The sequence below is a fragment of the Mustela nigripes genome, chromosome 2, assembly GCF_022355385.1.
Source record: "Mustela nigripes isolate SB6536 chromosome 2, MUSNIG.SB6536, whole genome shotgun sequence".
Classification (NCBI taxonomy): Eukaryota; Metazoa; Chordata; class Mammalia; order Carnivora; family Mustelidae; genus Mustela; species Mustela nigripes.
This window is the reverse complement of record NC_081558.1, coordinates 21,711,257-21,735,156: the sequence shown is the minus strand read 5'-3', so window position 1 is coordinate 21,735,156 and position 23,900 is coordinate 21,711,257. Positions and strand designations below refer to the sequence as shown.

General features: G+C 54.5%; 2 protein-coding genes across 4 annotated transcripts in view; one reads left to right on the top strand and one right to left on the bottom strand.

The window, feature by feature from the left end:
- Window positions 1-2,155: 2,155 nt before the first annotated feature.
- Window positions 2,156-15,914, bottom strand: ITIH1 (inter-alpha-trypsin inhibitor heavy chain 1). Its single transcript, XM_059389925.1, has 22 exons — window positions 15,773-15,914; window positions 15,496-15,516; window positions 15,015-15,181; window positions 14,451-14,555; window positions 13,919-14,081; window positions 13,264-13,377; window positions 11,290-11,415; window positions 11,087-11,203; window positions 10,287-10,455; window positions 10,074-10,199; window positions 8,935-9,116; window positions 8,454-8,639; window positions 7,265-7,404; window positions 6,516-6,670; window positions 6,402-6,416; window positions 6,033-6,053; window positions 5,583-5,663; window positions 5,363-5,476; window positions 4,178-4,379; window positions 3,091-3,263; window positions 2,580-2,691; window positions 2,156-2,431 (listed from the first exon to the last, which is right to left on the bottom strand). Exons 1-22 carry the CDS (start codon window positions 15,884-15,886, stop codon window positions 2,302-2,304), a joined length of 2,733 nt encoding a protein of 910 aa, XP_059245908.1. The 5' UTR covers window positions 15,887-15,914; the 3' UTR covers window positions 2,156-2,301.
- Window positions 15,915-22,269: 6,355 nt separating this feature from the next.
- NEK4 (NIMA related kinase 4) overlaps window positions 22,270-23,900 on the top strand; it is a 36,592-nt gene continuing 34,961 nt past the window's right edge. The window contains exon 1 of one of the 3 annotated variants that reach the window (XM_059389922.1): window positions 22,270-22,587. In XM_059389922.1, coding sequence (XP_059245905.1) covers window positions 22,495-22,587 — 93 coding nt within the window. In that variant the 5' untranslated portion in view covers window positions 22,270-22,494. Of the gene's footprint in view, window positions 22,588-22,806; window positions 22,973-23,900 lie in introns of those variants that run through there. The other 2 variants (XM_059389924.1, XM_059389923.1) reach the window with 2 other exon arrangements.

Sequence of the window (23,900 nt, the reverse complement as noted above, 5' to 3'; positions counted from 1 at the left end):
GGCCATGTCACACATTCATCCCTGTGTTCCAAGGGCCTGGCCAGGGACTCAGTGGCCCTCGCCTCCTGGAGAGTCCTTCCCCGAAGAGTCTCCAGGGAGGCTGGAGCTCTGGCTTCGAGGACAATGGTAGCTTCAGAGGCAGAGCCCCAGGCCTCTCCTGGGCTACCCCAGGGCCCTGCCTGCCCCCAGACCTTCCAGAGTGGTGGCCATGGGCTGGACACACACAGGCTCTTTTGAGAAAAGTGGCCCAGGGACCCTCCCACGGGGCGGCTGCTGAATGGTGTTGAGGAGGCTGCCTGAGCTACGTGATGGTGTCCTGTGTGCTTGGCCAAAAGCTCCACACCCAACTATGACTTGTACAGAGAGTGCTGACTGCTGGGAGCAGAGAGAGAGCGAGAAGGCGGAAAGACGACTCCATGAGGGAGCAGAAGCCATGAGGAAGAAGGGGACCCGTGGTTGGCAGTGACATGACAGAGAGTTGCTGACTCGACAGGAGGATGTGGGACCAAATGAAGCAACACAGAGGGGCCACCGCCCATGTGGGCCAGCTGGGGTGCCCGTGTTCCCCGGGCCTCCAGAATCCTTACACGGCCCCATGGCCAGCTGGAGCCCCGCTCAGGGCCTGACGGGGACCCGCGCCCCACTGCTGACCCCCGGGAGCAGAGAGAAGTCCCCTCTCAGAGCTGCGCCACCCAGCCCTGCAGCCCGGCCACCAGGTTCCTGGCTCCCACGACAGCTTGTTCATGTGGCCCTTTTGAGTACCCATGGTCACCGACCACGGGGTGACGGGGGACTGTGGCAGAACAGTTGTCCGACCAGCATTGTCCAATGGTTGCTTGGGGCCCTGTGGTCAACTACAGAGCTTCCCCAGCCCTTGGAGGACTTCCGAGGCAGCTCAGTAGGCACTGGAGGGGACAGTTGGGCACTTGGAGAGACCCAGAGTCACACGCAGAGTTGAGAATTAGATGGAGTCCAAGAGCTCTTCGGGCTTACTGCTTTTCCACTCTTCAGGAAGGCTTTCTTCGGGCCGGTGACCAGCCGTCTGGCTGCTTCTCCCTTGAGAAGCCCTGGAGGCTCTCGAAGGCACTTGGTCTCTGAAACACCGTTGGCCACCCCCCGCCTGCCCCCAAGGGCTCTGTGTTCCCTGGACCTGGGGCAGCTCTGGAGCTCAGCATTTGTGTGATTGATGTGGGGCCTCGTGGACCTCCATCGCCGTGGGAACTGGATGGAAAGCCAGCAGAGAAAAAGTAGATACCTTCGGAAAGGAGAGACCCACCAACCTCCACCCCAGGGCCAGCGGCTCCCCTAGGTACAGAGACAGCTTCATCTCCCTGCATCCTGTGTCACTGCACTTTAACAGCGCCCCCAGGGGGAGCCCAGGGAAGGAGCCCCACAGGGATCATTCCAGGCCTCAGCATGAGGAGATGGTGGTGCCACGGTTGCTATCTCCCTGATATCAGCGCCTCTAGGGGGTGGTCGTCTCTGCATTTGGGAAATATCCCGGCTCCCCCAGCTGGAATTGCAAACCCACAGCTGGAAATGGGGCTCGGGGGAAGGCCTGCGGAGACCCCCTGCCCACCGGCTGTAGCGTCCAGCTCCCAGCAGGGCTTCTCTGGGACTCCAGATCCCCATCGATCTCATATGCTCCTTTCATATGCTCATTTTAAGTGATGCTTTGGAATATCTAGAACCAAATCCCAGCAGGCTGGGATCCGCTGCCCAGCCTGACGAGAGGATCCACATGGGGGGTTAAGCACACAGATGCTGACACCGCTGACACCAGACAGCATGGGTTCAAATCCCAGCTCTGGCATTTATGAGTGATTTTGGACAAATCACTGAACCTCTGCTTTTTCAGCTGTAAATCGGCCTGAAACAAGTATCAGTGGGAACGTACACTTGGTTAATCCCATAAAGACACAGAACAGTGCCCATAGAAGCTGCCAGTGTCCTGGGAGGGGAGCTGGGTGCAGGAGGCACTCCAGGCACTCCTCTGGCTTGGGGTTGGGCAGCTGCCGTGGACAGAGTGAGGTGGGGCCGAGTTGGTGGAGGCTCCCTCGTGGCCTCCAGGTCAGCCATGACCCCAGCCCTATGAGAGGCAGTATCTCCGGTGGCCTCCCGGCCACCCTCCTTCCCAAAAAGCAGCCAGTCCGGGTTAGACATAGCCTCTCTTTAATGAAAATCATGGGGACTTTGTCACAGTGGGTCAGCTTGACCAGGGAGGTGTGACACGGGAAGCAGGTCAGATGCTGTCCTCCGCTGCCACGGTCCTAAGAAAGGACAGGTGTGCTGGCAGGGGGGTCAGAAGATGTCAGGGACGATATAGTCCGTGTAAACACCGTCGATCAGCCCTGCCCCATTGTTGTGGACGAACCAGCAGGTCACCTCAGTCCCGTGCCGGGGGTCCTTGCTGTAGTCTTTTTGCAAGCCCCTGAGGAGATACAAAAAGCTGGGGTTACCTTTTGGAGGCAGCAAGGCTGCACCCCCACCCCCAGAAGCCCATCCACCTGTGACATCTGGAGCCCCAACCGATGATGGGGATGCTGAGGGCAGAGGTACTGGGAGAGCAGCCTGCTTACCTGGTGACGGTCAGCTGGTGGCTCTTTACCACCATGGTGGCATCTGTCTTTGTGGGGTCGGAGCCTGGGTGGGGGTCAGACACTTTATAATCCAAGGGGTGGAAGAATTGTCCTGGAAAGGCACATTGGAGCAGCAGTTACCACAGGGGCCCTCGTATGCAGCAGGTGCACACTGGAGGGTCAGAGAGCTGCTGCAATGTTTTTTTCTTGAGGGTGTGACTATGTCTCTTACGTTTTGGCATAAAAAGCCACCTTTCGTTCACCTGTTCTGTGAATCGGACCTCTCCCTGTTCACCCCCAGGCCCACTGAAGCTTTGGTTTCCCCTTGTGTTTGATCACAGGCTTTCTGAGGGACAAGACCTTCGCCGGGACAAGCCCTCTTTGGAGCTCTGAGCCTCAACGGCCAAGGTGCAGGAGAACCTGCTCTGGTGCTCAGCTGCAAGTCTGACCCATGGCAAGCCCGCAGGCTGCTGCCGCGCACCCCCAGCTCAGCCTGCCGGGCCGGTCATACCCAGCAGCCCGTGTGTCCGTGCTGACATCCGGTGGCTATCCAGCACATAGAAGCCCAGGAAGTCCTGGTGGACGGCACTCCCCTTCCACACCTGGTGCAGGACGACCTCAAAAGTGCCCCCATCTTCCACAGACACCACGAGGTTCCTCCTCCTGTTGATGGTCACTACCACCCTGCAGGGCCGGGCGACCATAAGGGCAGGTGCAGCTAGATGGCACCCCTCTCCATTCAGTTGCCCTCATCCTCCTGGATCCAGCTCTCGTGAGTTCCCCTACCCCCTCACTTCCCGATGGAGGGGTGTTACCTGCTACAATCTCTTTCTCACATGCTGCTATGCGGGAGGGTGGGCAGGGCTTATAGTGTGCTAGGCCCTGTGCCAAGCCCTCCACACAAGCTGCATCATGCATTTCTCACTCAGATCCTGTGAGGCTCAGAGAGGGTAAGGAATTTGCCCAGGGTCACACAGCTGGTAAGCAGTAAAGCCAGGACTTGGACTCCAGCCTGTCTAATATCAAAGTCTGTGTTCTTTGCCTGCCACTGATCGTCTGTGTCCTCCACATTGGACTCTGCCCACGTCCTCCTATAGCTCTGCTGCTGAGCATTGGCTCTGGCCCTTGGCAGAGTTTGGTGGATGAATGAGTGCAAGAAAGAACAAGCACGACACAAGGCACGTTAAGACAGGTGCGGAAAGAGAAGCCCAGTGAACTCTGGAGTTCAGCAGAGAAGAGACGAGGTGATGTTTCAGGGAATAGGTGGCCTTTGTGCTGGGCCCAAGAGGTGAGTTGGCTTGGTTCGGTGGCGATAGGAACAGACTGCAGGACAAGAGCGCCATGTAAGCCTAGGCATGCAGGAAGCTGGGCCTGGAGCACAGGTCCAGAAAGGGAGGGAAATGGACGGGATCGTCCATAGGGTCCCACATGTCTGCCCAGCCCACACGGAGGTCATGTGATTATCATTCACTGACTTGACTCAGGGGCCAAGGGCCTGGCCAGCTCAGGCACCTGAGCTGGCTCTGGGGCTTCCTGTCTTGTCCCTCCCCACCCCTACTCTGGCCCCCCTACCCAGGCCCTGGCCCCAGCCTGGTTACTCGTGTTGCCGCAGCGAAGCCTGGTCCTTCCAGGAGAACACGGGTCCACCCGAGCCAGGGTTCAGCGTAATGTTGTGAGGAGTCACTTCCAGCTGAAAGCCAGTCGCGGGGTTCGCGATCCCCAGACGTCCGAAGTAGGTGCCCTCTTGATGTCCTGGGCTGCTGGCTTTGTTGCCAATGAGCTGCCCATTCACTGAGAAGCCTGCAGTGGGGTAAGGCGCCATCCGGGTCAGGGAGGGCCCAGCTCTCGCTAGACGCCTGCCACCCTGCCTTTGCTCACGCCATGCCTCCTTCCTGGGAGACACCCGCACTCCACCTGTGCCACACTGGCTTCGAGGGGCTCACCTCCCAAGGGGTTAGCGGAGGCCACACAGCACCTCTCCCCACCCCTCTCCTCCCACCACACTAACTACCTGGTACTTAGTCCTTGCTTCTGGGACATGCTGGAGATCCTGCCTCCCTGAGGACAGAACTTGTGTCTGTTCTTCCTCTGTGGCCCTAATCCCTGACTCAGGAGCAGGTCCCAGAGGCCTCCTATGACCTGAACAGTTCCCAAAGCTCCCTCCTTGTCCTCACGACCCCAACACAGCATGTTCTGAAACTGTCATCTGAGAATTTGTTCACCTGTCTCTCTTCACTAAGCTGCACAAGAACAAGGACTTTGGCTGAGCCCCTCCTGCACCTGTAGGCTATAGGAAGTGCTCAGCAAACCCTTGCAGATGGCCTGACCAGAGGGAGGGAGAGAGAGTGGCCCCACAGACGGACAGGGAGTCATTCCCACCGCCTGAGCTCTGCTAGAGGATGCGCTCTGAGGCTCCAGCCGGGAGGCAGGACAGGATCACTACGTAACTTGCAGAACTAGGTACAAAATGCGAGGGGCTCCTTGTTCAAAAAAATATTAAGAATTTCAAAACAGCTAGAGCAGAGTATTAAACTGTGCGTGGGCCCTCCTAAACATAGGGTCCTATGTGCCCATGTGGGTTCCATGTCCATGAAGCAGGTGTCATCTAGGGCTCAGGCAGGCAGATGCAAGAGAAGGAGGCAGATTGAGCCCAGCCAGGGGACTGCGGGACACAGTCTGTGGGATGTGGAGGCCACAGCCACTGTCTTGTCCGCGGCTGCACACTGAGGGTGGAGGGGTCCGGGCGCCACCCTGTCTGACAGAGGGAGTAATGTCCCCCATACCTGTGTCTGGGTCCTGCACCAGGCTGAGGACCACACCGGGCTCCTCGTTGATATTGAAGCACAGAGTATCCTTTTTCTGAGGCACGTGGATGAGGAAGTGGGGATCAGTGTCCACTGGGGGTAGAGCAGGGAGTCCGTTAGATTGGGCATTGGGCAGGTGGGCTGGGGCCCGCTGGGAGAGCAAGACAGGGGTGTCCCTCAGACCCTCCCCAGGACTCACCTCCAGTCACTTGATTTGGCAACTGCTGAAAGTTGGAACTGGATCGAGTCGGGGAAGGCTGCAAAGCCGACAGCACGAACGCTGGAGAGTGAATGGCATTTAGGAGGACGGTACCCTGCTTTCCTGGGGCTGCTGGCTCCTCTTCCCAGGCCCCGCCACCCAGGCAGCAGGCCTGAAGCCACAGGGCAGAAGTGGCCCCCGAGTCCCTGATGCCTCCAGGTGTGCTGACCCCCAGTCAGTCTCCTTCCATGGGGACCTAGTGGGGCCAGTGGCACAAGAGGTCACCAGGCCCAGGCAGGGGGCCATTCTGAGGGACCCAGTGAAAGGCAGTGACGAAGCCTTCGGCTGTCTGTCACTTCCTCCTCAGGCAAGTACGGGCACACAGCCTGAGGGACTGCACGTGGGGAGGAGAGAAGTAGAGACGTATGTCGGCGGGATGCGGTCACTTACTCTTTCTGTGTCCCAGCATCTCTGTAGAGGACAATGACAGAGGATGGCATCACCCTCACCACCCCATCTGAGAGGCACACACCTTGTTCACCAAGGTCAGTCTGGGCCCAGAGGCCAATAAGTCCTCAGCGAACCCTCCTCCCCTGGGCATCCTGCCCCCCATCCGGGCCCCCGCGACAGACACAGGCTCACAGAGGCCCGGATGGAAGCTGCGCAAGGGCTCCCCAGGCACAAAGGGGCAGCCGCTAGTTTGTGGTGAAGGGGAGAGGGGATGTGGGGCAGGGAGCCCGTGCCTGGGGGCTGGAGCACGAGCTGCTTGGCCGGCCACCGGAAACCCCTTCTGAAAACCAACATGTTTTTGAAACTCACCCAACGGCAGAGAATCTGGAAGGAAGAGAAAGGGAAGAGAATGAAAGCCCAGGAGGTTTTCGACCCTCAGAAGCCTCCCCGGACCCACAGCGCTCCCCGTGGCAGAGCACATACCCTCGGGGGGCTTGTCAATGATGGGCTCCAGGCCGTCCTCGTCTGTCATGCCCCTGATGGTCATGGAGGTCAGTGGGGTCACGAACTGGTAAGCCAGCGACATCTGCAGGGCCTTGGCTGTCACGTCGGCCTTCTCCTTCCCCTCTAACTTCATCCTGAGAGACACACAGACCCGCTCCAAGCCCCGCAGCCTGGACAACAGCAGACTCGCGCTGCCTGGCCCTTTTTTGCTCATTGGTTCACTCATTCACTCATTCAGCAAACATGTGTGGGGCACCTGCAGGGTGCCTGTCCCGCGGCTGCCTCCCAGGGCCTCTTGATTTAAAGCCCCCACACCAGGAAAACCTGGAGATGCGGCAGGGCTGGGGGACGTGCCTCAGAAAGACACAGGGAATGGATCCGCTGTGTGATTCTGGGCGAGTGGTCTAGCTCCTCTGGACCTCAGCGTGCTCATCTGTGAAATGGAGATAACAAGGAAACTGGCCTGCAGGTTGTGGGGATGACCCGAGCGTGTGTGGACACCATGGCCCCACGGAGAGGGCAGCTTCCTCCCAGCCCGGCCATGCGGCGGGGGCAAACCGTGTCCCACCCACACTGTTGACTAACCAGTTGATGTTAACCCGGTGAGCAAAGCCGAAGCCCGGTCTGTCTGACCTGCTCCCAGCCTCAGAGGCCCAGGAGTGTGCCTTCTCTGTTCACCCCACTGGTCCAGAGGCCCTGGTGTCCACCCCGCACCGCACGGGTCCTACCGCTTGGCCAGCAGCTCCTGGATGGTGAGGTAGGCCCAGAGGCGTTCGACGTGGTTCTCCAGCATGTGGCCGCGCTCCTGGAGCAGTCTCTTCATCTCCTCCTCATCCACCAGGCAGGTCGTCTTGAACTCTTGGCCCTCCTGAGGGTCGCGATGGGGTGGGGGGCTGAGCACCGTGGAGGAGCACAACCGCTGGCCGGGGACACCGCTCCGGCCTTCCAGGGGCCCCACTGTGCCCGGTCTCTGTGCTCTGTCCCCCGCACCCGCCCGGCCTGAGCCTGCTCTCTTCCCCCTCACTCGGCCCTTGATCCCACAAACATTTGCTGAGCACTCTCAGAGCCGGGCGAGCTGGCCTCGGCTCTGGGGATCCCAGGGAAGGGAGGGGCAGGCCCTGCCCTCCTCAAGTCACTCTCTCTGGGGGCTGCCAGCAAGCAGCTAGCTATTTCCACCACATTTCACTCCTCCTAAGGCCCACCACGCCCCCACACACAAATGCTTCTCTCTTCCAAGCCGCGGTAGCTAGGATTCCCTCACTGAGGGTATCCTGTGCACTGGGCCCCACGCAAACAGTGCAGGGATTCTTTCATTCTTTCCACCCAGCTCTCCAGGACAGTATTCCTCTGGACTACAGAGAGGGAAACTGAGGCCCGGAGAGCTGGACCTGTTCGCTCAAGGTCACCCAGCTGGTGAGAGGGGAGCCAGGATGCAGCTCAGCTTTTCTGACTCAGAGTCCTGATTCTGAACCCTCGACCGCACAGTGAGGTGTGAATCCACACCCTGCGGTCAGGGTCTGGGCCTCACGCGTCTGTAAGACAACCTCCGCCCCCCCATTGGTGGTGTGTGTGCGCACACACGCGTGCGCACGCGTGCGCACACACACACACACACACAGGCACACACGGCACTGTGGCACAAAGCTGGGTGCACAGGAAGTATTCAGGAAAAGGCTAGCCTCTTGCTCTCTCATGCCTGGGGGAAATGATATAAGGAGTAACAGGTGATGATTAGATCAAGGCACTACACCTAATCAAGGCCATTTTGGTTCCTGCTCGCATGTGGGAATGTTCAGGCCTTGGGGAGAAGGGGGTGGTGTGGTGCCTGGGGTAAGGGGAATGGGGTGGAGAACAAGTGTGGATTTGGAACCTCTGAGTGCTGCCTGACCTCTCCCCAGTCCGCAGCCCACTGTTTACCCCATGGGCCAGCACGTCAGCCTTGAAACTGCCCAGTTTGTTGTCAGCAATGCGTCCCGCCACCATGATCTCTGAGCCTTCGTAGTACTGTTTATGGCGCTGCTGGGTCACGGCTGAGACGGTGTCCTGGGGGTAAAGCAGCTCCACGTCCACCAGGAGGGGGTTGGCTACCTGGTCGTAGAAACCCTGCGGGCGGAGGTGGGGCACGACCTCAGAGCTGATGGGCCACCCTGGGCACCCCATGGGGAAACCCACTCACCAGGTGGGGTGTTGGGATCCCTGTTCTGCAGACAGAATTGCAGGCTCATAGGGGCTAAGGAACCAGTTTCAGGTCCTAAAGCTGAGCCAAACCGCATTCTAGAGCTTTATCTGCTCCTCTGGGTGGTTGGGCAAAAGGCTGCCAAGGCCGGGCAGCCGTGGCAACGTGGGCCGTGGCCCACCGTTGGTGGTACGTTGTGCGGCGAAGGGGGAAGGAGGAGACCTGCAGCTGCTGGGTGGCGTCATGGTCCTCATAAATTCTCTGGGCCCGTCCGTTGTTTTCCATGGACATGACCTCCAGGAAGTTGAAGTCCAAGTTGCGGCCAAAGCCCAAGTTGTAGAGCGGGAACTTGCCCCGGATGGCGGTGCGGACGTTCTTGAGGATTTGGGAATGGTCCGTCACCCCTGCAGCCACACACGCAGGCAGGGCCGGGATACGGACTCAGAGGCACGTAGGGCACAAGGGGCCTTTGGAGCACCCTCCATCCTATCTCAGACCCCCACCTCTCTCCTGTCCCCACCAGCATCTTGAGGCAATGTCTTCCTCAGGCTCTGTGGGTGACTACGATAGCTCCTGATGGCCCTCAGGAACATGCCCATCTATATGGATCCATCATAAGCAGACCAGAATCTGCTCTAACCACCCTCCCCCAGAGGTCATTGTCATGGCCTCCCAGACCCTGCCACCCTTCCCACCCTTGTTCTACCTAGTCTGCACCTGCCTGATGTTCTCAGTCCGGCCCTGCCATTGTACATACTTGGTTTTTGTTTTTGTTTTTCTCAAGCTGCTCCCTCTGCCAGACCTTCCTTCCTGCTTCCCTTCTCCTCCTTCCAGCCTGAGCTCACAGGTCACCTCCTCCAGGCAGCTTCACTGGGACCCTGCCTGGGCCAGATGTCCTTAATCCTATAGCCTCCTGACACCGTGTTCTTTCAAGGCCCTCAACAGAACAGCTGCTCCTGGGTCTGCCACCCCAGTGGATCCTGTGCTCTCTTGAGGACAGAGGAGAAGCCTGTGCTCTCAGTGTCTCTTCTTGGTCCCCAGTCCCATGCTTGGCACACAGTCGGTGCTGAATACCTAGTTCGTTAAACTCAACCTGGGAATTCTGCCTGTTGTCCTGGGATCTGCTTAACCCTGCATCATACAGGTACTTCCCCCAATCGCCCAGCTCAGCAGAGAAATATGCCTTGTAAGTCCTGCAGACTTTATGGGCGGAACTCTGTCTTTAGATCAGGGTTTGACTTCTCCTGGAGCCGTTCTTCACCCCCTACAACATCTCCAGTAGCGGGATTTCCAAGCACAGCTTGAACGCCTTCCGTAACAAAGAGATCACCGCCTCCCAACACGGGCCTTGAGGTGCTTACCCTCTGTGGGCTCGCCATCTGTCAGCATGATGAGGACTGAGGCATGGTTACTGAGTTCGGGGAGGCTCCTGTGAGCTTGGTTCAAGATCTCGATTCCCCGGAGCAAACCTCCATTCAGGTTTGTGGCTGCAAAGGAAGGAAGCAGGCCAGTGTATGCCCTCATTCCAAGGGGACAGAGGGGACTCCAGAGTGACTCAAGACTCCTGTACTTACCCCCAGCCAGGTAGAAGCGCTGCACAAATTCTTGAGCTGCTTGCAGATTGGCAGGGGAAGCCGGCACCAGTGAGCCCTTCCATGATTGCACGTCAGACCCAAAGAGGACCAGGTCGAAATAGTCCCCTGGCCGCATGTCCCCCAGGATTTTAAGGAGCGCTTCCTTGGTCTGTAATGACAGGACGGTCGGTGGAGGGACATGGCTCCATGAGAGTGTCCCCTGTCAATGCCAGGTATGCATTTGAGAGATCCACAGGGCAGAGGGACACAGTGGACAAACGGGAAGGGACGGGCAGGACAGCCAGGTGGTGCCAGGAGAGGTCTGTCCCCCGGGCGTGGATGAGCAGACAGAGAAGGCAGGGGGACCCCGTGTGGGGAGAAGAAACGACCGGAAGCTCGGAGGGGGCAGAATCAAGAAAGAATTTCTAAAACTCTGCCAGCGGAGCTGTGGCTCTCAGAGCACTATGGGCAGTGGGCTGTCCCTGTTGCCAGACACCTCCCTGGGGATAGCCATGATTGCCCTGGCACGTTCAGTGTACCCTCCCATCACTAGACCCACGAGCCCGTGGGCATCCCACTGTACTACTGAGGAGCAGGGGCTCCTCCCGTCATGGAGGTACAATGAGGATGTGGCTGACGCCCGAGCCCCTGACTGCTGGGATTTCCTGTCAAATCACCCCGCCTCTGAACAGGAGCAGAAATCCCCAGCCCAGGCTCTGGCAACAGACAGCACCAGCATAAGCTGAGTGCCGGGGCTGGAAAAGCTGCTGCTGGGGGAACTGCTTCAAGCCACCATTCACCTGTTTCAGTTTCTGGCCTTCCATGGAGGTGCTGATGTCGATCACAAAAACCACGTTCTTCTTCAGGTTCGTCAGGTTTTGGGGAGCAAAGAAGTGGGCAAAATGGTTGTTGGCAACCTGGAACACGAAGGGACAAGTGAAGCTCTTGTCACAAGCGCCCCCGCCTGGTCTCTGAGTCTCAGGGCCGGAAGCTTCAGGCTCACCAGGAGGTCACACAGTTGGTCTCGATTGACATCGTAGGTCACCTTGAAGTCCCCATTCAGCATGGACGTGGAGCACGTGGGGCAGGACTGCTGCTGACCCACAGTCGGGCGGAAGAGGACGTGACCCTGGAATGGTGGAGGGCGTGCGGCATTACTGCTTCGTGGGGCTGCGATCTGGACGCTCGCAGAGACACCATAAAGAGCGTGCATGTGCACATGTGTGTGTGTCTGTGTGTGTGTCTGTGTGTGTGTGTGTGTGTGTGTGTGTGTGTGTGTTGTGTGGGCATAGAAATGAGTCTGGCGGGCCCTTCCCCCGGCTGAGAGCACACGCCTATAAGGTAGTAGGAGAGAAGACCTGTTTGTTTGCGTATATGCTTCTGAATCATTGGGCTTTTCTACAAGTGTCGCCACTTTGGGCACAAAATAATAGCAGTATGAGAACAAGAGACATCAGTTAACCCAAAACTGTGGAGTGAAAAAGTAAGGCTATGACACTGTGCTGGAAAACAAAGCCCCCATCCCCCACCACCTCCTTCTGGTGGGCAAAGAGCAGAGGCTGGAAGGAAGGACCCAGGGAGGAAGCTGGAAGCTAAGGTCTGGTCTGACTTGGTGTCGGTGCTCAGGAATTAGGGATGGGTTTTTTTGTTTGTTTGTTTGTTTGTTTGTTTGTTTAACTTTTAATTTTTAATTTTTTATACATATAATATATTTTTATCCCCAGGGGTACAGGTCTGTGAATCGCCAGATTTACACACTTCACAGCACTCACCAAAGCACATACCCTCCCCAGTGTCCATAACCCCACCCCCTTCTACCAAACCCCTCCCCCCAGCAACCCTCAGTTTGTTTTGTGAGATTAAGAGTCACTTATGGTTTGTCTCCCTCCCAATCCCATCTTGTTTCATTGATTCTTACTCAATACTTTTTTTTTCCTCTCTCTCTCTTTTTAAAGAAAGATTTTGTTTATTTATTTAACAGATAGAGAGAGAAAGAGAGAGAGCACAAGCACAGGGAGCAGCAGGCAGAGGGAGGGGGGAAGCAGGATCCCACTGAACAAGTAGCCCAACGCAGGGCTCCATCCCAGGACCCTGGGATCATGTCCTGAGCCAAAGGCAGACATTTAACTGACTGAGCCACTCAATACTTTTCTAGACTTGTAACTTTCTACATTTTCTTTAAATGCTTTTTAATTTTTACTTTTCATGTATTTGTTTGTTATAAGACTAAGATATACTCATCAAAAACCCCCTCCAAAACTTGAAAAGGATGGTTAGGAAGGCACCGACCCACCCCTTGGTCCCCTACTCAAAGCAAGCATGTTTGCTAACACTCTGGGTGTCCTACTTTGCTTAAAAAAGAACCGCTCCAAACTGCAAGAAACATTTCCTTCATTTAAGTTATGATGGAGTCACTACCAAAGGGAGGTTCCCACCTCCCTGGAGGGTTCGTTCCTGGCTCCATTTGAGGGCAAATTAGGAAGCAGGGCACAGGCTGGGTATCACCCACCCATACACCACACTCCGCCAGGACCTGGGGAAGGGGCAAGCAGGGGACTTCAGGAGTTTCTGCCAACGGGAGGTTTGTGACAAGTGGTAAGTGGCGAGGTAGACCAAAGGCCTTCCCAAACTGAGGTCTGTTTCCTAAAGACCTGGAGCTTGCAATCCTAACTGCGACAGCATCTGAGATTCCTTCGTGTGCTCTGTATTTCCCTGAATGCTTTCACATGAGTGTGACACAGCAAAGAGGAAACTGAGGCTCAAGCAAGTCAGCGGCTCACCCCAGACCATACAAACCAGCGTGGGCGTGTCCCCAGCCTCGGCATGCAGGCTTTTGTTAAGTGCTCTGAGAACGAGAGCTACGAGTTCCCTGGGTACACCAACCACAAAACGCCTATGTCCCTTACTAGGGCAGCCTGCGGCCCCTGCCTGGTTCCCAGTCTAAGCCTGATTGAGAGGTCCCAGCCATCCCACACACCTGTTTCCCTGAGAAGGATTTCTTGATGAGTTGGCTTTCCAGGTCCTTGGGGAGGAAGGAGGCCTGGGCATCCAGCTTGCTGATCCCCTGAGGCTCAAAGATGTCCATGTCGATCTGCGTCATTGAAGTCCCCAGGCTCCATTGAGGCCACCATCAAGACTCAGTCAGGAGCCAACCTGTGTCCTGGCTACCCACTGTGTGTGGCACCCACCTAGCCCTCAGCACAGGGCCTGGCATGTCATCAGCACTCCAAAAATAGAGGCCAAATGAAGGTGTGCATGCCTGGGCCCCTGAACTCGGCCGCTACTGAGCTGCCAACAACAATCACAGCCTCTTCGGCTGCCTGGGGCTTTCTGGTCTACCAGCTCCCGGGACGTTCAATATGTCTCGTGATCCTTGTGGCACCTCTGGGACCTGCAGGAAGCCCCAGTTAACAGATGAGCAAACCAAGGCTCAGAGAGGAAGAGGAAGTTGGTAGCTCTCTGCCCACAAAGAGCCCACTAGAACCTACCCAAGGAAGACAGTCTCCTTCTGTGTGCTCAGCCCTGGGATGGCACATGGTGTGCCCTGAGCCAGGACTCGGAGCCATGGCGAGAGAGAGGAAGGAGCCCTGCTCCCAAGACGGCTCCCCTGCAAACGGTCACCTGTAATCTACCTCGAAATGATGCACCAGCTGCTTGGGTTTGACTTTGATGACAATTTCATACTGCTTGAGTTTCCTCTTCAGCACCTCCTCGTAGGTCAGCCGAAACGTGGCCTTGCTCCGGGCCCCAATGGTGAGGTGGATGGTGAATTGCTCCATTGTTCTCCCCGAGGCCCTGGACATACGGCCATCGGCCACACCAGAGAGACAAATGGTGAGTGACACGTGGGTCTTGTCACCTAAAGCGTGGCCCTCAGAATCAATTTCTCTTCCACTCATGCTACTCCTGGTTTTCCTAGCCCTTCACCCTTGTCTTAGCTGAGTGTTCATGGTCAAGGTCAGGATCCAAGGACAGAGTCCCCTTCTCCCAGAGGCTGGTCTGGGAGGTAGGCAGGTCGGCACCAGCCCTGTCTGGTGCACCTGTACTGGCATTTGAGTTCAGGTAGTTTGCTCACTTCCAATCAGCCTGGGGCTGTTCCCCAGCCAAGGCCACCTTACTGCTCTCAGGTCCGTCCTTGCTGGGGAGGGTGGCACCAGAACTCACCTGACAAGGCCGGCATTCTCTCCGGAGACAGCAGCTTTCCGGTACTGCTTCCAGGCGGACGCTTTGTCCTTTATATCCCCGATGAATGCGTTTCCGTCTGATGTGCTACAGGGAGGAAGAAGCCCTCAGGGGAAGTGCCCCTGGCCCCAACCACTCAGGTCCTTCATACCGGAGGGGCTCCCAACCCAGCCCTGGAGAAGGCCCGTCCTGGTGAGCGCTCGTGGGAGGCACCCCCTGCCACCTCTCGCTGCCCACGGAGTGGTTCGGGGTTTCCATGGCAGTGAGAAGTTGCAGCCATGGCCACAGGATCCAACAGGAGATCTTGGGTGCAGGCCTTTGCTGTTTGAGCCCTATGCTGAAAACCTACTGTCAGAGGCCCCACTTTGCTCTCCAAGATGAGAGCCCAGAACAGATACAAGTGGCTTGCCCATCCCCTCTGCGCTGGAGCTGGCCTATGGTCTTGCCGGCAAGAAGGAGGAGGTCGGCACTGTCCAGCCACCGGAGCCATGGCTTGGGGCTGGTGAATGGACAGCTCTGGGCGTGGGAGTCAGGCAGGGCACGCACATGGCAAAGTCACTGATGAAGGCCGTCTTGGGGATTTCCACTTCGAAGGCCACTTCCTTGGCTTCGTCGGCATTGTTGACCACTTGGCTGGTGATGACATAGTGGGCGAAGCGAGAGGTGACTTTGCAGTTGACTTTTAAACTCCGGATGGTCACGCCATCGACGGCCTAGAGTGGAAGTGAGGGGGCTGTGGCTGGGAACGGCGAGGGGGGGCCTCTGAACTAGGAGGGACTCCCGTGTCGTATGGGGAATCAGCACCCAGCTCAGAGGCCAGGCGCCCAAAGAACAGACCAGATCTCCCAGAAAGACCCACTCTATCCTCTGCCGGAGACCCTGCAGTGAGGCGTGCAAGCCCCCCATGTCTGGGACATGGAGTCCCTCTGCCCAGAGCGCTGATAGAAGGGCACCCCCTGCAGGATGGGGGGAAAACAGGCTGCAGTATGGCCCCTCTACAGACCCCTTTGCAGAGAATCTCACTCACTGTGTCCACAGTCTGTCGCTTCTGTAAAACAAAACCGGGACAAGGGTAAGTGGGAACGTGTAGGGGACCATAGCTTATCTGCTAAGGAGTGGGAATGGGACACAGTCTGGGTCCTCTACCCCTCAGCCTCACCTCCCCCTCGCTGCTTGGACATTACCTCTCCAGGCAGTGGTGGTCAAGGTGACTGCGGGTGGCCCCGGGGCCCTGGGGTGAGGGTCTTGTGTCCCTCCTGGGCCCATTCTGGCCTGTTTCTGGCCTGAGGGGTTTACCTACATACCTTGTTGACTTTGGGCCTGCCTGTGGGTGAACCCTGAGTGGGCATGGCCTGCAGGACGAGGAGAGAGGCCAGGTATACGCACAGTAGCGCCCGCAGCCCCATGGTGCCGTCCATGGTCTCGAGGCTCCTGCTGCCTCGTCCCTTCGCTCAGACTGTTAATCAATAAAGTGCTGGATAAACATGGATTAAACATTAGACAAGGTGAAGGCAAATATCACAATCAGGGGGATCAAAATTTAGCAGTAAAATCGTTCTCCTTGGGGGGGATTCCCAGCTGCGTAAACTCCTGACCAGCCTCAGACGGAGCCCCTTTGGACAGAGCCGGTCTCCGCCGGCAGGAATGGCGAAGCCCCGGATGGCCCATCTAAAGCCTGGTCTGGCACAGGCAACACCAGGGACATGGTGACATGCGTCAAGAAGCCACAGTTCAAAGTGGACTTCTGAAGTCCATTAGGTGTTACTTTCAAAATTCTTCAAGCATCAGCAACCTTTTCACAGTCATGGTCTGGCCGGGGTGGCAAGATGGTAGAGTTTACCAAGTGTCTGCCCACGCCCATGGCTCTAGCCATGCCAACCCTTGGGCTGGTTCTGTCAGAAGCCGTCTGGCCAGTCCCTGAGATGTGTAATGGGTGACCCGTGCTTTAGGACAGTTTCTTCATCCCTCTGGACCTTCGCATCTGGATTTGGAAAGAACAGAAATGAGCCTCATTGCTCCTCCTCCTGGGCAGGGCTGGGGAGGCAAAGAGGAATACTGTGTTTTCGTAATGGAGGGCTAAGTATGTGCTACGCATTGATCTCAGCTCTTTGCTGTCTCATTTTATCCTCGTGGTGTCCCTGGGATATTGGTCTCACAGCAAGTGACAGGATAGGTCTTCAAACCCAGATCTTTTAGACGCCAAAGCCCAAGCCTATCGTGTAATGACAAAAAAGCCCTCTGCCTTATTAGCAAGAAAGGAGACGCAGAGTTGAAAACCCCAGGGACCTCTTTTGGACTTTCAGTTTCTTAAGTTTTCTGCCCGAGCTCTCCTTGTCTGCCATGAGCCACAGCACACAGGGCAGATATGGCCCTGGTCAATCCACTCCGTGGCCCTGGTTGGGATGTGCTGGCTGCCATGACCCTGATGGGGTGAGGGGGCCCCAGAGGCCACTTTGATCTCTGTTTGCTTGTCTCGGACTTTGTCTCTCAGAACAGCTTCTGGGAAAACGTTTATCATTCCCAGGCCGGAATGACCTTCTGGTCTGCTTTTTGGCCTTCGTGGAGGATGAGATGGATCAACATGGAATTGCCTTTGAGGTTCTGTTGATTTGCTGCATGGGTATCAACGGAGTCCTTGGTGGGCTGGGCATGGTGCCAGGCACCAGGACACAGTGTTGAGCTCGAGTACCTTGTTGTGTTCAGTGAGCTGGTGCATTGGGAAAAAGAGCCAGAGGACTCAAAGGAAGCTCAGTGAGGGTCAGGGGTGTCAGAAACTAAGAGCAGCACGAAGGAGCTGTAGTAATCTGGAAGAGGCAGAGCTCACTCCCACAGGGCTTAGGGGAAGGTTCCTAGAGGAGGAGCCTGGGAAATGGAGCAGCCCTTGGACAGGAAGAGGAAAATGGGTGGGTAGGTGTGAAGCATGCTTGGGGAAGGTGCGGTTGCCTGCATCCTGGAAGCTGGACCTGATGAAGAGAGTGGCGCAGGAGGCTCGGAAGTGGTGGTTTGGGGTCAGCCTGGCACTGAAGTCTGAAAGGGGCCAATCTTTGGTGGAAAACACTGAAGATCTTTTGAGCAGGGGTGTGGGAAGATCGAGATTGGACTGTTGGGAGATGGGCAGCACCAAACTTGGCCCATAGAAGGTTCAAGAACTACATTTGTGTGGCTTGTGGGGAGGAGAGAGGGTATGGGGAGAGCTGATATTGACAAGTGCCTGACCAGCTTCTCAGCGTCTTTTGTGTCCTACCTCAGATACTACTCCCAACTACCCCCAAGAGATGGATACCATTACTGCTTCCACATCAGGGATGATGAGGAGAGGCTGCTCCCCCTGTGGGTGAGGAAGGTGGTGGATGGGTGGACAGAAAGCAGGTGCGGTTTGGAAGATTGCACACACCTGAGGGCCCGAGAGGGGGGCTGTGCTGCTGGTGCAAATGGATGGCCCTCAGGACAGAGGACAGCTCAGACTGGCTCGGAGCTCCGCCCATACAGAGAAATGCCGGCTTGATTTGCTTAGAGCTTCTCCATCCGATTTGGCCAAACTGAACTCATGACTTTCTCTCCCCGTCTTGCACTCCACCACCAAGCCTGGTCTTCTCCTCTTGTTGTCCACCCCAGCGAGGACCACCACCGTCCATCCAGGCATCCACACCAGAAAAGGTGGGTGGCATTTTACGTGGTTTATGCCCCTAGATTCCCTGCCCCTCACCCCTTTCTAAATATCTTCCTAATCCATTCACTTCTCTCCAAATCCCTAGTCGCCACCGAGTCTAAGCCATCTTCATCTCTCACCTACATGGCTAATCCCCCTACCTCCACCCTCCTCCTACAGCGTGCTCTCCGGAGGCAGCCAGAGCCATTATTAAAAAAGGTTGATCTGCGGGGTGCCTGGGTGGTTCAGTGGGTTAAAGCCTCTGCCTTCGGCTCGGGTCATGATCCCAGGGTCCTGGGATCGAGCCCCACATTGGGCTCTCTGCTCCATGGAGAGCCTGTTTCCTCCTCTCTCTCTCTCTCTCTCTCTGCCTGCCTCTCTGCCTATTTGTGATCTCTTTCTGTTAAATAAATAAATAAAATCTTTAAAAAAAAAAAAAAAAGGTTGATCTGCTTGAGATGTTTCCCTGTCTTACACATTTCCAGGTCCTGAGTGGTCTGGCTCCTGCTGACCCCTCCATCTCACTCAGCCATGCCTGCCCACCTTGGGTCTCAACTTCAGCCACACAGATTTTTTTCCAATCTGTATAGGCAGGTGCTCTTTCACTCATTCATTTGTCAGCCCCCCTTCGTCATCCATTCACACCTGCTGTGCACCAGGCCCACGTCAGCTGCTGGGGTTGGGGTCTTGAAGTAGACAAGCCTGGCCCGGTGCTGAGTTCACCCTGAACTGCAGAGATGAAGTCACAAAATAAGTCCATTGAGCCTTACCATATGGTGCTCCCTTCACCTGAAAAAAGTTTTCCTGCAAACTTCAGTTCAAGGAATGGTAGCTCGGGACAACCTACCCTGGATGGCCGGCCTGGGGCTGGTGAAACTGACCTCAGTTGGCAAGGTTAACACATTAGCATGCTTCATTGATTAATGATCACCTCTCTCTTCAACTGTAAGCCCTACGGTGGAAGGACTTTGTTTGTTTTGTTCAGTTTGTGCCTCCAGGGGAGGGCACTAGCCTTGTGCTATGCAGGCTCACATTAAATGCCTATAGAATGAATGATAGGCTTAAAGAGGAGCAAGTTGCAGGAGGTAAAAAGCAGGGAGCAAAGTACAGAACCTTGGAGAAACTCAAACCTGAGAGAATCAGGAGAAGTCAAAAGAAGAGGAGTAGACAGGAGGATCAGGAGAACCAGAATTAAGTTGTAGGAACCAAGAAAGGAGAGAACTCACCAGAGGGGCAAGGGCTACCGAGGGGAAGAGGGATGGATGGAGACGAAAAATGCATCTCGGGAATCTGAGTCATTTTCCAGGAAGCTCTCTTGATGGCATGTGGGGCCAGGTAACTATAGGGATTTTAGGAGCAGTGAGCTGTAAGCCTTCTAGAATGTTGTTTTGAATGTTGACCAATGAAAGACAAAATTGCAAACTGCAAAACAAAATATATATGTTTATTTGGGGTGTTAGGGATTGCAATCCAGGAAGCACAGGTTCCACCAAAACAAAAGACAAGCTCTGAAGAGACAAAGGAATTGAGAGTTTTTAAAGAAGAAAGAGGCCATTTACATCAGTTGTTTTGAACAAAATGTGACCAGTGCTGGTATAGTTTTAGTTGTACTAACCTATATGTGATCGATTGTCAGGGCTAGTGTTAGGCAGAAAGTCCATTTATGTCCCTTTTGCCATGTAGCTGATGCCTTGGCTTTTACCTGAGTTCAGCAAAAATTCTGAGAATTTGAGACAGAAAACATGAATAAGCTCCATTTCCTCAACAACCTCAATGTCCTCCTGGCTCCATTTTAAAGAGCCCTGTTAGCAATGCTGACTGCAATTTATTCTCTCTGTTAGCATGAGTTTCTTTACTTCCCAGAGACTCAGTTTCTTTAACTGTAAAAATGAGGATGACAATAGTACCAGCTTCACAGGGTTGATGTAAGGATTAAAGAAACTAATGTACTTGTCTGTAAGAGGGGGGTGGGGATTAAATGGGGAAAAAACAATAGTATTATTAAAAAAGAAACAACAAGCCCCAGATGGAGACATATCCCCCCTCACCCAGCCCCCAACAGCAAACCAAGACTTAATTACAGTTTCAACCAACCCAAGAATGTGACCTTCTAACAGTCAATCTGAAATTTCCTGATCAGCACTAGTGAGATAATCTGTACAATTAAAAATGCTGCCATTCTCTTCCCCACAAAAAAAAAAAAGAAGATGCCCTGGTCTGAAACTTTCAGTAATAACTAAAAGTTATTTCTTTTCTCTCTCTCTCTCTCTCTTTTCCCAGTAATAATTTCCTTGCCTTGCTTTCCTTCCAGTAAAAACTTTCCATTGTAAACAACTCCTTAGAGTATCTCTCTACTTGCTAGCCAGGATGCTGCTTGATTCATGAATCACTTAATAAAGTCGATCAGATCTTCAAATTTACTTGGTTGAATTTCTGTTCTTTAACATTTCCATTCTCAACAGGGGCGATATTGCCCCCAACAGGGCAAAAATTGGTTCTTGGATGTAGACAAATCTTGTATTTCAAAGGGATGGATTTCAGATCCTTGAGAAAGACGCACCTGGGTCCTGGGAGATATACACCTATCTATCTAATAGGGACATTGGAAGGATTTACAATTGTGAGGTCTTTTAGGTAAATGCTCTAGGAGAGGGAAGGGAAATGTCAGTTGGATCAAACTATGAACTCTTTTGAGAGCTTTGAGCTTTCACACACGGGTCTTTTAAGGAGAGTTCTCCCATGGACACTGCCTTAATAACCTTAAGCTGTTAAAAATCAAGAACAGACACTTCTCCAATCAAGACATACAAATGGCTATCAGACACATGAAAAAATGTTCATCATCACTAGCCCTCAGGGAGATTCAAATTAAAACCACATTGAGATACCACCTTACACCAGTTAGAATGGCCCAAATTAACAAAACAGGAAACAACATGTGTTGGGGGGGATGTGGAGAAAGGGGAACCCTCTTACACTGTTGGTGGGAATGCAAGTTGGTGCAGCCTCTTTGGAGAACAGTGTGGAGATTCCTCAAGAAATTAAAAATAGAACTTCCCTATGACCCTGCAATTGCACTCCTGGGTATTTACCCCAAAGATAAAGATGTCATGAAAAGAAGGGTCATCTGTACCCCAATGTTTATAGCAGCAATGGCCACGGTCGCCAAACTATGGAAAGAACCAAGATGCCCTTCAACAAACAAATGGATAAGGAAGATGTGGTCCATATACACTATGGAATATTATGCCTCCATCAGAAAGGATGAATACCCAACTTTTGCAGCAACACGGACGGGACTGGAAGAGATTATGCTGAGTGAAATAAGTCAAGCTGAGAGAGTCAATTATCATATGGTTTCACTTATTTGTGGATCATAACAAATATCATGGAGGACAAGGGGTGTTAGAGAGGAGAAGGGAGTTGGGGTAAATTGGAAGGGGAGGTGAATCATGAGAGACTATGGACTCTGAAAAACAATCTGAGGGATTTGAAGTGGCGGGGGTGGAGGGGGGTGGGGATGGGTGGGAGGTTGGGGTACCAGGTGGTGGGTATTATAGAGGGCACGGATTGCATGGAGCACTGGGTGTGGTGAAAAAATAATGAATGCTGTTTTTCTGAAAATAAATAAATTAATAAAAAAAATCAAGAATTCGGTCAAGTCATAGTGCAGGAGGTTGGACGGTTATGAGAGTACTTTGCATTTCTTAATGCACAAGCTGAAGCTTTTAGGGGTGAAGTGTAGTGGTATGCGGATTACTAGATGCATTACGTTAACCATTGTGTGATAAAGCCAATATTACCCATGTTATTTGTAGACTCTAGTCTTGTCATCCCTCGATTAGAATGGGAGCCTCGGGAGGAGAGGGAATTTGTCGGTCTGGCACATAGTAGGAGGTTAATAAAGTTATTTGTAAAATGTAAAATGACGAATTTTACATTCGTCAACTGGGATCAACTACGTGCTCAATACGTGGAAGCTTCCACTATTTTATTGTGCCCAGCAACCCGGAAGTTCTCGGCGGTGGAACTGAGGCAGAAGGTGCGCGCCCTAAGTCCAGCGGAGTCGCTCTGGCCCCCCGGAGCCTGAGCTCTATGGCGGGTCCTCCTGGATGGCGGAACCGCTCTGGCCGCCCAGCGCTTCGGCTTTGTGGTGGGTGCTTCCGGTCCGTGGGAGCATGCGCGGGACTGCGCTAGCCGGGATCGCTATGGCAGCGGCGTCGCTGTGGGCCCAGCCTCCGAGCTCGCGTCTGGGCCAGACAGTGTCAGCAGCCGCCAGCACCGCGGCCTCTTGGGCATGAGCGGGGTCTCCCGCCGCGGCCCGCGACCCTGGCCGCCGCTGCCGCCGCATCCCAGCTTTGGGCGGGCGCCGGGAACATGCCCCTGGCCGCCTACTGCTACCTTCGGGTCGTGGGCAGGGGCAGCTACGGGGAGGTGACGCTCGTGAGGCACCGGCGGGACGGCAGGCAGGTCGGCGGGGTTGGGGCCCGGCAGGGGGTGGAGGGCAGGTAGCGATATGCCGAGGCCGCCGTCCAAAGGCTGGGCTGCGGGTGGACTCACCTCGGATGTCACTTCAGGGAAACCGTCCCGTCCCATGCCACCAAGACTAGGCCAGGCCTTACTGTAATATGCGCCCCTACTCCCTGTAGTTCTCCTTGGTATTAATTGTTACCCTTGATCTACACACTTTCTCGGCTCTTGACAGCTCTGTCAGGTCATCCATTTCCACAGTCTAACACAGCGCCTGGCGGGTATTACTCTTTGGAGGAAGGGCCGCATACATCCGACCCGGAGACTACGGGACTCACTTAAAACCCATCACCTTCCCGCCAGACCTTTCCCGGTCCCCATTTCTGTGAGTAGCACCACCAGCTGTCCAGTTGCCCAAACCGGTCACACCCAAGGGTCATTCTTGACACACACCACTGCCCCCATTCATCTGTCCACTAAGCCAGCAGGCTTCTTCTCTCTCCACTGGTATCACTGCAGTCCAGGACATCCTGCTCTTTAGCTGAGCTGGGGCGGTGGCCTCCACGGATCCTCCCCTGCCGCCTGGCTCGCGGCCTGGCTCGCTCTTCAGTCCATCACTTTCATTGCCATCTCAGGGATCCTTCTAAAACTTACAGCTAATGTTGTCACTCCTGTCTTTAAAGCCCTTTATCCCGTGACCCTCAGGATGATGAGCCAGTTCTTTAAAATGGTTTTTGAGTAGGGTGACCATATAATGTGTCGCACCAACTGGGACAGTTTCGAAACTGAGAGGAGGTGCTATTAATAATTACACCAGGACAATGGCAGTACCCCCAGATAAGCTGAAAAGTCCCAAGTATAAGGCCCGCTAGCCTATTCTGCCTGATGTCAGGGGCTGGTAGCTCTGCCTAGAACACAAGCTCAGGTATAAGAGATTTATTCAGTAGCAATAAGGGGATGAGATGAGAGTGTCAATGAATTTTTGAGTGGAGGATGGAATATTGATGGTGGTAAGAGTCCCTCACACTTGAGCAGTAGTTTATATTTTAGAAAACACACACACACACATATATATATTATATATATATGCTTTTGATTAATGGATTGCATAGACTGTTCATTGGTCATAAGCAATGTAATTAGGTGTTAGGGGATATTGATTTTTTTTTTAAAGATTTTATTTATTTATTTGACAGAGATCACAAGCAGGCAGAGAGGCAGGCAGCGAGAGAGGAGGAAGCAGGCTCCCCGCCGAGCAGAGAGTCCGATGCGGAGCTCGATCCCAGGACCCTGAGATCATGACCTGAGCCGAA